Source organism: Populus nigra, chromosome 17, assembly GCF_951802175.1.
Source record: "Populus nigra chromosome 17, ddPopNigr1.1, whole genome shotgun sequence".
NCBI classification, from domain to species: Eukaryota; Viridiplantae; Streptophyta; class Magnoliopsida; order Malpighiales; family Salicaceae; genus Populus; species Populus nigra.
Genome location: NC_084868.1, coordinates 12,415,761 through 12,428,452, shown reverse-complemented (window position 1 = coordinate 12,428,452; position 12,692 = coordinate 12,415,761). Strand labels below are relative to the sequence as shown.

Below are 12,692 nucleotides of genomic sequence, written 5' to 3'. Positions count from 1 at the left end.
TTTAAGGTATACTTAAAATAACATCGTTTTGGACAAAAAAAATTTATATATATACACATACTACAACAATATTTGGTTTGGATAAAAATTTATTTCATTGAAGTTAACTTGGCTAGGTATCATTCAAATTTAATCGGGTCCAAATCCAATCTGATGAGCTAGATTTAATTAGATTAACATCTAATTCGGTTTTAAAATAAAATTTAACCTGGATTAGACTCCTTGCCGACAGATTACTGAGTTTGCCTACCAGAAAAAGCTTAACAACGATACTAAAGCATGTGGATAGTGACCCAAAATCTCTTAAATAAGATATTGCCGTGTCTGTTTCTTTCTTTTTAGCTAAATTTCTGACCCATCTAGAAATTGTACTTCTTTTTATGTGGATTGGAGGATCACCTCTAGACTACAAATGAAGGAATGGTTACGTATGTTAGCTTGAGAATATAAGTGGAGGACAGCATTATCACCAAGTGACCATCTATTTTTTCACGTTTGATAAAATAATTTATTTTTCAAAGTTCGAAGAGGTGTTTTTGCATGATTGACAATTACAGAAGTCATTTCAGGGGTTTCTTAGGAGAGAAAAAGTCAATTTAATTAACAAGGGGTAAAAACGTGTAATGTTTTAGGTTTTTGTTTCGAGAATTCGATTCCAGCTTTCTTTGATACTAATATATTTTCCTGCAGATTCATTAATCAGATGATGACTACAATTGTATTTACTCACTAGTTTTATGGATTAGCTGCCATCATCTCAAATTTATACCTCACCAGTACTGCAGCAGGAAACTGATATGATGATATTAATGTTGAGAAGTATTAAAATGATGATGATCGTATGTACAGAAGTTAAACAGCATGTATAACCCCTTTCAAGCAATGATGTTAGCAGTAGAAATTCCCTACCAGGTACTATCAAATTCATCTGTATTCCACCACTTGAAATTCATGAATGTCTCAAAAGCAATCCATTGGAGCAAATTGATGGAAACTTCTTACAAAATTGTATGAATGGAGAGTTATGTTGTGTATCCCAAAAACAATAGATAATCTATTGTATGAATGGTGGGCACTTGCAACTGGAAAGATGCAGAAGAAGTTTTGGCAGACCTTTGTCATTTGGACTTGCCTGGAAAGACAGGCAGGAAGCGTGCAAGAAATGAAGCTTAGATTCTGATGTTACTGATATACTTTAATTAAACTTGTTTCCAATCCCTTTTTTTTTTCTTGATTTTCTTTAAACTCATCATGTTCTCCTGTCATTTATGAACGTTGTTTCATTAATAAATTAATAAATTATTATATATATAAAAAAACTTTTTACAACATGAAAGAAACTGAACATCTTAAAAGATGCCCCAACAACCCAATAAGTTGTTGTCGACTGTATTTAACAACGTAACTCTATTGATAATGTCAGATTCCACTGCAAGTCCCCCTCACAAGTTAATGAACCGACCGATCATCACTGGAATTCCTTCACGCTAAGAGGCAAGATTAGCGAGAGGTTAAGGAAAAGATAGTGGAATCCATTCACAGAACCATAACATTAAAGCAAATACGGTTTATTCCTTAGTGATGTTAGTCATTAGCACAACAAAGGTCATTGACAAAGAAATAATGTGTATAATATGTTGAATATGCATGGAATTTGTACAAGTCAATGCAAATAGACAAGATCTTTAGAGGTTGAAAAATATATATGGCATGCAATTAATCCTCTTTTCTTGATCAGCTTTTTGATGGGACAAGTACTAGTGCATACTCTTTTTTTTTTTTCCCATAGATTTGTAGAGAAAACCATCTTTGCTTAAAGCAAACGGCAACAATTTTCCACATATCCACCTTTTGGTGTCCAAATTGCATCAAATAAATTTTAAAAATCCAAGCTCTGCTTCTACTCAGATACCCACGTACGTCACATAATTAGCAAAAGTTCATTGAATTAATGAGACAAATAGTGAAGGATCCTCGAAGATGTAAGCAGAAAAGATCTGAAATGAAAAGAGAAAAATATATGTATAATACGTGTATGTGCATGCATCATGGAATTCATGAAGATATTATGTAATTTGAGAGAGACAGAGAGAGAGTGCTTTCCTTTTTTCTCTCTTGCTCATTTCTTTATCTGAGCAAGACTCTATCTCTGTCGAAAAAACTTTTCTAGTAAATATGCTAGTTCATAGAAATGGAGCTATGGAACTGATGGGAGCCAACCTTGAACTCTATTTAAAGTTTAATAGGTTTTATATATATAACATTTGCATCGCATTCTCAAATAATGTCTAAATATAAATATAAAAAATAATTTTAAACAAAAAAATAATTTATAAATTTATTTTTAACATCAACATATCAAAATAATTTAAATATAAAAATTTAATTTTAAACAAAAAAATAATTTATAAAATATTATTTGGATCGCATTCTCAAATAATGTCTAAATATCCAAGAAAGTGTTATGTCATATTGACTTTTTTATATATATAATAACTCTATATCATGATACATGGAAAAAATTTATTATACCAAGGGATAAGTAGTTATATTTTATTAATTATTCATTGAACTCATTTTAAAAAAAGAGATAGACACAGAGAGAAAGATAAGACCTATTAAAAGTGATAAAAATATCTTTATCTAATAATTTATTTTTTTAATTATATATTTTTTTAAAAAATATTATTTACTCCATAATAATTGTTTTTTGATATATGCTTGTCGCTAAGCTTTTTGAAAATTTACACGGATTTAATCCAGAGTGGTTGTGACGAGGTCTAGTTTGCTGAGGGCTTGAACGAGAGGGCTGGAAAGGCTATTCTCAATGGACAATAATCCCTGCCATTTAATTGTAGACTATCCTTCCTTGTCGCTTGCGTCTGGCCCAAACAGCTGGCAACCATGTCTTTCGTTTAACGGCAAGTTATCCATCATTCTTTCTTGGGCCAGGCCCAATCGATAAGCAATTATCCATGCTGTTTACAGCTATGTATGTTTATTGGGCTTGGCCCACAAGAGGGCTATCCATCACTGCGTTTAGGCATGGCCCAAATGACAAGAAGGTTTTTATTCTTTTTTGGTATCATATAACAGGACCCGAAGATAGATGTGATTCTCATTTATATTTGGATACATTGTTTTTTATTTTTTAAACAAATTAAATCATATTAATTTTAATAAGATTTTTTTGGTATCATATAACAGCTATGTATGTTGTTTGTGTTTTTTAAAATATTTTTTGTTTGGAAATCTATAAAAATATTTTTTTATTTTTTAAAATGAACACAATCTAAAATTGTAAAAATAAATATTTTTAAAATATAAAAAATAAAAAACTCAGCAATTATTAAAAAAATAAAAACACAACGCCACTCGAGAAACACGGGGTCAAGAGGGGCGGGATTTCTTTGTCATATCCGTCGAGTGGGTTCCACAAAGTTAAATGTCTGTGGAACACCAAACACAGTCTTGGCTTGGAGTGGGTTGGCATGTGGCGTGGAGACATTCTCATATTTTTGCATGCATAGAGTTGATCTCTTTTTGGGTAATCAAAACCCATATAAAAACTATGTGTTTCAAGTTTTTCGACTAAAACATACTAAATTCAATAAATATAATTATACCAATAATTAATAAAATTATATTTCACGCCTATCTATTCATATGTTAATTATTAGAATAGTACATTGGTACCAGATTTATCCCTTTTAAAATTAAAATGCATAATGATTTAAAACATTTGAAGTTAGATTATTATGAATTAAGTCTATCGAGAAATCATGGTAAGAGTGGTTGACCGGCAAGTAGAAAACCTGCCCCCTCCCATTATAAAGGACACATCCATCCTACGCTACCAGCCATAACGATTCCGGTAACAACATTCGGAAAGGAAGCTGAACTAGCCATGGCTTCCAACAAGAAAATTGTTGATGAAGTTCCTGGTTGGATTCGAGTTTTCGAGGATGGAACTGTGGACCGAACTTGGACGGGTACACCAGAGATGGAGCCCTTGTTGAAACCAGTCTCGCCCCACGAAGAATTCATAAATGGGGTGGCTGTTCGTGACCAAATTATCGATCCAAAAACAGGCCTTGCAGTCCGAATTTATGTCCCAGAAATGAAAAGCAATGTCCAAACCAAAGCTAAGATACCATTGATCCTTCATCTTCACGGCGGCGGCTATTGCATATGCCAACCTGACTGGAGCTTATACTACCACTTCTGTACACGACTGGTGAGCTCGGTTCAAGCTGTTTTGGTCTCCGTCTACTTTAGGCTGGCCCCCGAACATCGGCTCCCAGTTGCCGTCGAGGATTCTTATGCTGCGTTGCTCTGGCTCCGTGCCAATGCTCGCGGCGAATTATCTGATCAATGGCTCACGAGCTATGCTGATTTTAATCGAGTGTTTCTGGTCGGGGATAGCTCCGGTGGGAATTTAGTGCATCAAGTAGCAGCTCAAGCAGGGTTCGATGACATTGAGCCTTTAAGGCTAAGAGGCGGGATAGCCATACAACCTGGCTTCATATCGGACAAGCCGAGTAAGTCATATTTGGAAATACCTGAAAATCCATTATCAACAAGAGAAATGATGAAAAAGTTCACGTCATTGGCCGTGCCTATTGGTAGCACTGGGGAGCACCCAATTGTGTGGCCAATAGGTCTTCAAGCCCCACCACTAACCACTCTGAAACTTCCACCTATGCTCGTTGTGATGGCGGAGATGGATTTGCTTCGAGACTATGAATTGGAATATTGCGAGGAGATGAAGAAAGCTGGCAAAGAAGTAGAGATTTTTATGAATTATGGAATGAGTCACAGCTTCCAGTTTAATAAGCTTGCCATTGACACGGATCCAGAGATAGCTACCCAAACTAATAAGATGATTGAGGTGATTGTAAGTTTTATCAGTAGGAGCTGAGGGTATTGATCATCATGATGTTTTCGCTTCTAATTTCATTGCTATATGGCCATTTTGCCATGTTACTTGTTGCAAAAATGCCTAGCAACTCCATCTTTTAGTATTGCTGCTTGATCTTTTCCTGTTTTTGAATTGAAAATCATTTAACATGTTATTTGACGAATGTTTTTTTGGCAAGTGAATATTATAGGATAATTGGCGATTTTTCGTGAAATACAATTTACATTTTATTTTTTTGAAAAAAAAGCCTATTGCAATATTATCGTCATAATTTCTTAATTCTAACCTAACAATCTCTTACTTCATGGCTCCATAGGCCAATATATATATAGATTCCATCCACTCTGTTCCTATTTAAACGATTTTGTTTAATTAAGCCTTCAAGGTAACACTACAGGAAGGAATTTATTGTTTAGGATCTTAAGTGCGCGCAAGTGGCAATGAAACTGTTGGGAAAGTTGCTTATTACCCTCTATTGAATAAATTACAGTTTAGCAGCAGGAGGCTGTCTGAGAAGATGCTTTCTTACACCTGGAATGTGAACGCTTTTGATGTAATGCTCCCAATTTATGCTTTCTATATCGAAATTGAACCTCTTCCTCTCTTCAATGGACATGTCTTCAATCAATCTCTTCGTATTTGTAACATCGAACCTGACGACAAACCATATATAGATTAATTCCCACACTTTGGTTAGCTTTTAACATCAAAACAAAACAAAAACCTCGTTTGGTACTGTTGTGCTAATAAGTTAAGCATTTTCTCTCAAACTTTTAAAAGTAGAACGGTTCGGTAAGAAACTTGTTTTAAATATGTTCATGTGAAGTCCCATGACAGGATTAATCTTGACATTAGTATATGATTAAGTGAAAGTAAAGCCCTTACCTTCCTTTATAAAACATATAGGCCTTGTATAAATTAGCAATCCGCATAAATCTATGCACCGTCTTGAAACATGCCAATTGCATTCGAAGATACCGCTTGGGATCCGACATGTACACATTATCATCAGGTGTAAGTCCACTTCGTTGCGCTACTTCATTCTTTATGAAATCGGTAAAGCTATCCATCGAGACCAAAAACTTCATGGGACGGATAGCAATCTTCTTCCCTTTTGAGTCTAATAATGGTGAAGAAGAGAAATAATCATATGCGTAGTTGAAGGCATCTTTAAACGAATGCGGATTTGCCACGGATGTCGCGACGTGGTAAACATTTAGTTCTGGTTTTCCATCAATCCCATGCTTTGCTAAGGCTGTCAAAGTTGCATTCACTACCATGTCCATTGGAATCTACAATCAATATTGTTATCAAAATATGAGAAAGAACAAAACACTAACATGGGTTGGAGAATACACACACACACTCTTACTGTATCTGCAATTGTATCAGGGTCTCCGACAAAACCTGGCAGCTGACATTGTCCATAAGCTGCTAAGATTGGCACCCTGTTGTTTTCTCATTACATATCAAGAAATTGACTCATGGAGCACTTAAGAATTGATTAGAAATACACAAGTGGAGTAATATTACTTAGAGACAACAGAATGTCAAAAAATGGAAGCATACTTGTATCCTTGGATCCATCCCGGAAAAGGTTCTCTGTAGGTGCTCTCAATCAAGCTTGGACGGATGATGACAGTAGGTATGCTAGATCTCATGCTGTCTATTAGCATCTCTCCCATTGCCTTGGTCATTTCATAAGTGCTGCACCATCCATGGATTCTCGCCCTATATGAACAACCAGTAGTGACTTCAGAACAGTCCTATTTATTTATTCATGTTTTTGTAAGAAAATTCATGATCTGATATTATCTGTCACGTGAGAACTTCTTAGTTATGAATCTACGGATGCATGAGGTCCTAAAAATGATTTCTTTTTTTACTTTCTTCAATGGTCATGCATGTATATCAAGTTGTAAACCTTCTACATGCTTTAAACAGCTGTGTGCTCTGCATTGCAGGGGTTAATCTTCTAAATATTTTAAATATTTCTATGCCCAGCATTGCGGGATGATATAATTTTAGTCATTCGATTATTCATATACAATTAATTATTTAGTAATTCCACTATATGGCTATACTTTTTTTTATGTGTTATTATAGTTGTTATAATTATGTATATTGAATAAAATTATTAACAAATCACGTACCCATAAAAATATTTAACCTTAATTTAATATAATTTTTATAGTTTTTTTTATTTTTTCCCCAACTTGGTATAATTTTAAATTCTTTTATTGATTGAAATTAAATTTAGAAAATTTTTATCCCGAAACTAATATCAAAAGGTAGTAATTTTTTTAAAAAACTACATAATATAATTTATTTTCTCAAAGCACTTTAAATTTAATTTTTTAATTATAGCTTATTTTTAAGAAAAATACCATCGTATTCATTTGTTTTCGTAATATTATTAAGAAAAATGTTGTAATTAAAAGATAATAAAGAATCATATTGTACAGAAGTGATCTCCTCTAGTATCATAAGCTTTTGAATAGCTTGAATTAATGATCTTGATATTTATTGATATCGAGGTAAGAGATAGTTTCTAGATTTTTATGCTTTTATTTTTTACCAAAAATAAACGTATATCAAGAAATTGTTATTCAGAGTATTTCATTAAAAAACTTCTCATATTATTGTTTTCAACTTGATATTAATATTAATATTTTTATTATTTTTATCTAAATTTTATTGGTTAGATTTAATTGATGCATAAGCATTTCATATGTCATCATCATATCACCCTTACCCTTATAAATTGCATACATTTTAATAATTTTAAATGAGAAAAAAAAAGAATAATATTATATTGTATACTTGATATATATATATATATATATAGAAAGAAAGAAAGAAAGAAAGAAAGAAAGTGAATAAGATATCTAATTTTGATGAATTCAAGAAACATGTTATAGTTTCACTGTATGTATAAAATAGAAGATAGATGGGAACCTTTTAGCGCCTTTAAATGCATGGAAAGGACAATCTACGAATAAAGAACAATTTTTGAATGGTCTAATCTTATACGTACTTTAATGTTCTTCAATTTTAATTGATTTACTTTTTCAAATTGAGGAATTTCAACTTTCACGTGTCTTCATCCAATTAAAGGACTCTCAGTATTATATTCCTCATTTTAGTGACAGTTAACAGATAAATATTATATATATTGCATCTCATTGGGGTTTAATGGAAGAAAATGAATGTCTAGCTGGGGCTCATCCACTGCCTAAATCTAATGAATATAGGGTTAGATTGATGGATTTTACGTCACTGGGGCTCGACTGCCAATTTGACACAAACATATGCAGGTGCTCGAAGGGATTAAATCAATACCTTTCCATTCCCAACTCTCTCATGGTTCGATCTGCATTTCTGTCAATAGATTCGACTGCAACAGAAGCCAACTTGATTTCAGCGTCGATATCCAAAAAGGGGACAGAGATTTCTTGAGCTTTTGAGGTGATTGTGTCTCTCCTTGCAGTCCTTAGTTCCAAGCAGAAGGGCTTCTCAAAGAATACTCCTTGTCTTGTTCCGTTAACATAAGCTGTGTAATACATAATATGGTATATATTTACCCCCTTGATCCAGTTATTAATTAATAAGATTATAAGAATAATCAAATGAGGCTATTGATCTCCATTTGTACGCACCAGATGATACATGCAAGAAAAGTCCAAGTTTCTTGCATTTCTTCCCAAATTCCAAGACACGAGCAGGCCCTTTCGTGTTTATGTTGATAGCAACATCGTACCTACGTATTCATGTTCATGTAAATATACAAAAGTAAAACTAAATTTGCTATAGTAACATATGAAATTGAAAAGAAAGAAAAAATAGTGAACAACTTGGATGGCTTGGAAGATAACGCCATAAAATTACATGGCACTTAATTTCTTAAACTTTACTAGACATAAAATTAATACTCAGAATTTAAACTTTACTTATACAAAAAATAACCTCTTAAAATCTTTGATGACATCAAATTATAGTCTAATAAGAAATCTTAATTAATATTTTTGTTGTTTGATATAGTAGATTAATTTTTTTCTTTTTTTATATTCTTGTATTTTTCTTTGATTATTAGTTTTATGGCATTTTCAATATACTCTCGATGATTATTAAAAAAAAATAAAAATTAAGAAAACTTTACCTTGTATCCCAAGTTGTATTAGCTGCTGAGTTGATAATCACATCAATTTCTTTGGCAATTTCATTAGTTGTGTCAGCATCAATCCCTAAATTTGCTGAGCAAACATCCCCACACACTGGAACCAGCTTGCTCACCATAAAGGCTTCGTATGAACTTCCATGAATTGCTTTAAGGATCTTGAAAACTTCTGCATTTATGATCTAACTAAAATAGAGCAAGTCAAATTTCTTATCAAGAGTCTTCTATTGGAAATAAATCAAGAGTTTTGGGACTGAAAGTTTAATTTCGTTAAACAAGAATGATATACAAAACATACTTCACTTTTCAATCGCTTCATTGTAGCTTCCTTGTCTTTCCCCTTGATCAAGAGAAACAACTTTCCCACATCAGGAATTCCTCTCAACATCTTTTCAACCAAAGCTAAAAAAAGAGAGAGAGAGAGATTGAAAATACTCAACAATATGGTTATAAGTTTTAGATTATCAAGAAAGCATATTCAATTTAAGAGATTAAAATACGAGGGGGAGAAAATTATTAATGCTAGGTCCCTTACTGACCTTTTCCAAGAAACCCAGTTGCACCTGTAATGAAATAGTTCTTTCCTTGAAGAAACTCGACAATGCCAATACCATCACATGGTGGTGGTGATCCTTGATCCATGGAGTGATTTGTCCTCGAGGACTTTTAGCAACAAGGCAATGCTATTGCGTTAGTGTTTTTGAAGCTTGGCTGAGAAAAATGTGCCTCGAACTTACAGCAGGTTTGGAGGAGGATGGATTGCATTCAATACATTATGTTTAGATTAATTAATAAATTCCCATTGGTTTGCAAGTTCCAATATGAAAACAACAAAAGTGTACCAAATGAATAGGTGTGATTTCAGAATCCTTTCGCTGGTGCTGGTGCTGGTGCTGGTGCTGGTGGGGTCGACCACTCACAAGAATATCAGCTTTTTAATTTTTAATGACCAAAATATCCTTATTTTGTTTAGAATAAACTAGATAGCAGTCACGGGTCACTCGGCGGGGCCGGTCTAATTTTTTTCCTTGGTAAAATATTAAATATTAAGGTAATATAAGTGCTTTTTAAAAAATTAAAAAAAAATTAAAGGCTAGAGTTTTTGGCTCATCCATGGGTTTAATAAATTTAGCTAATTTAGTAACTTGAATAAAGCAAACTATATACCCAGTTTTTTTAAAAAAAATATATAACTCACAGCAAAATAAAAATTAAATGAATAGTAATTTATATTAAGGCAAATATTTGTAGGTAATATAAATTGAGTACTTAGTACAGAAAATAAATATAAATAGCGAGGTAATATAATGATAATTTTCTGACAAATTAAATAATACAATTTAATAATGTTTCATTTCAACTACAATAATATTAATTAAAAGATAATTAATTTTAAGAGATGTAATCAATTAGTTATGTTCTAAGTTTGTTCTTTAAAGATCATTGAATCTTATAAATTTTAAGATTATTGAAGATTTATATGATATATTAAATTGTACTATTTTTCTGATTTTTTTAAAACAGTTGTGTTGACTGTGCTTAAAAACAAAAAAATGGCCTCTGAAAAAAGTGTATTGTGCGGCAGGCATCTTGAAAGTGAATGCTATTCCTTTAAAAATTGAACAGCATCAAATCCTATCTCATATCATGATGTGTCGAGTACATGACAAAAATATAAATCTGTTGTTTTGTTTTTTTATTGACTTAGATAGTTTTTGAGAGTGCAAAAGTATATTTCACATAAAAAAGCATTTACTTAATTTATATTTTTAAATACTTTTTATATTTTTGATAAGTCAAAAATTAAAAAATTATTTTAATATAATTTCAAATGATAAATTCTTGAAAAATGGTTTACAATATTAAATACGAACTTAGCCTTACATCTAAAAAATGGACTGTTGGTGTATTTGTATCGGAATAAGACATAGGGTTTGGTGGAAATTGAACCTACTTAATTGTGTTTAGCATCTAGCTAGGTAAATTTATGTGGGGTGTAGCGTGGTGGTAAAGAGTTTAAAATTTGCACAGCATATCTCGAGTTCAAATCCGGACGTGCATCTTTTATAAGAGCCTCGGATAGCCGGAGTTTTACTCACTCATCTGAACCAACAAAATACGCTTTTCGAAAAATGAAGTTTTCTCGAATAAAAAGAAAATAATCTAACTAGGTAAATTACAAGTCCAGATCTCCAAACTTGCATGTAATTATAGACATGTCTTTTTCCCTTCGGTGAGGGCTTTATTCCTTGAAATTGTACAATAACATATATCTTTAATTATGCCTTATAATCTAGAATATGGCCATCCCTAATTTAATTTCTGGGGCCATGTCTATCAATTTTCTTATCGCAATTGAATATTATAGGTTAAGTGTCCATTTTACATAGAAAAATGTGTTATGATATATTTTTTTAATTAACATGAATGTTTAAATCAACGTGCACATTGATAAATAATAATATAAAAATTAACTAATATATTAAAAAATATATATAACTTTTACGGTATGATTTGGTCATTGTTGATTTTATTGTTCAGACATTACACTGTTTATTGAGCACCGTTGATACAAAAACATAGCCCCATTCATTCGGTAGTAATTTTGTTGTTTTTTTACTTTTAAGGACTAAATAGTAACTTTATTTTAGGATGTTTTCAGTCTTTGTTTTAGTCCTTCGATTTTATATTTGTTGCCTTTTAGTCCCTCATTTTTTTCCAGAGAGGGGTGAAACTGAGGAGAGAGAGATTGCACGATTATTACATTCGATCTATAGCCATGAAAAGCTCATATATATAGGTTAAGAAGATGCAGACTGAAATTGAGATCCTACAAAACCTATTGAACTCCAAAACAATGGTCAAAGAGAAAGATGACCAAGTTTCGAAGTTCAAAAAATACCTCTTAATTTCCTTTCGTGTCCACTAACCATCCATATATTATATATTTTCCTTCTTTCATATTTTCCGAGGTTGATGTTGATTCTTTTATATATATATATAGGGATGAAGGCTTCGAAACTTTATATCTTTTCAGCCAGCAGCATTAGTCAACATATTTTATATAGCAATTCGATCCTGTCCTTTCCATCTATAAAAAGCATCTATAACGGAGATGTTAAATGGAAAGTTAAAAAAAAATAAAAAATATTATTTTGATTTTTTAATATTATTTTACATGTTTAAGGAAATTGCTAAATAAAATGTTGTTTTATTAATTATTTTTACAAAATGATATTCCCACGTATCTTGAAAAAAAATACTAAAATACTATTTATTATAATGGTATTTTTTTCACTAATTTTAGTTTTTTTCCTTTAATTTATTTTTAATCTATGTTTTTTTTGTTATTTATAAGATTATTTTTGTCTTATGGCCCGTATCATGGATTTGACAGATTTATTCAAATTGACTCTGATGTTTTTTATTTTTTTTCTAATTGAGATTTTTTTAATTTTATTTTTTAATACTAGATTTATTGAGAATTATTCGGGTTATTTTTAGACTAGTTAAGTCAATTATATTTTATTGAGTTGTTAAAATAATTATGTATTAAATATTTTAAAATATAATTAATTTTTCTAAATAACTTTT

The 12,692-nt window shown here is 31.7% G+C and overlaps 2 protein-coding genes across 6 annotated transcripts; one reads left to right on the top strand and one right to left on the bottom strand.

The window, feature by feature from the left end:
- The first annotated feature begins 3,907 nt into the window (after window positions 1-3,907).
- LOC133676981 (carboxylesterase 15-like) lies at window positions 3,908-4,921 on the top strand. Its single transcript, XM_062098807.1, has one exon. The coding sequence runs from the start codon at window positions 3,908-3,910 to the stop codon at window positions 4,919-4,921; it is 1,014 nt and encodes a 337-aa protein (XP_061954791.1).
- A 347-nt stretch (window positions 4,922-5,268) lies between these two features.
- On the bottom strand, window positions 5,269-9,939 carry LOC133677670 (fatty acyl-CoA reductase 2, chloroplastic-like). 5 transcript variants are annotated; one of them, XM_062099791.1, is made up of 9 exons: window positions 9,638-9,939; window positions 9,397-9,438; window positions 9,081-9,280; window positions 8,581-8,681; window positions 8,264-8,474; window positions 6,491-6,652; window positions 6,282-6,369; window positions 5,807-6,213; window positions 5,269-5,574 (listed from the first exon to the last, which is right to left on the bottom strand). In XM_062099791.1, exons 1-9 carry the CDS (start codon window positions 9,710-9,712, stop codon window positions 5,406-5,408), a joined length of 1,455 nt encoding a protein of 484 aa, XP_061955775.1. In that variant the 5' UTR covers window positions 9,713-9,939; the 3' UTR covers window positions 5,269-5,405. The 5 variants fall into 5 exon arrangements, with proteins under 5 accessions (XP_061955775.1, XP_061955773.1, XP_061955774.1 ...); XM_062099789.1 differs by having other exon boundaries at window positions 9,397-9,500; window positions 9,638-9,938; XM_062099790.1 differs by having other exon boundaries at window positions 6,294-6,369; window positions 9,397-9,500; window positions 9,638-9,936.
- Window positions 9,940-12,692: the final 2,753 nt, after the last annotated feature.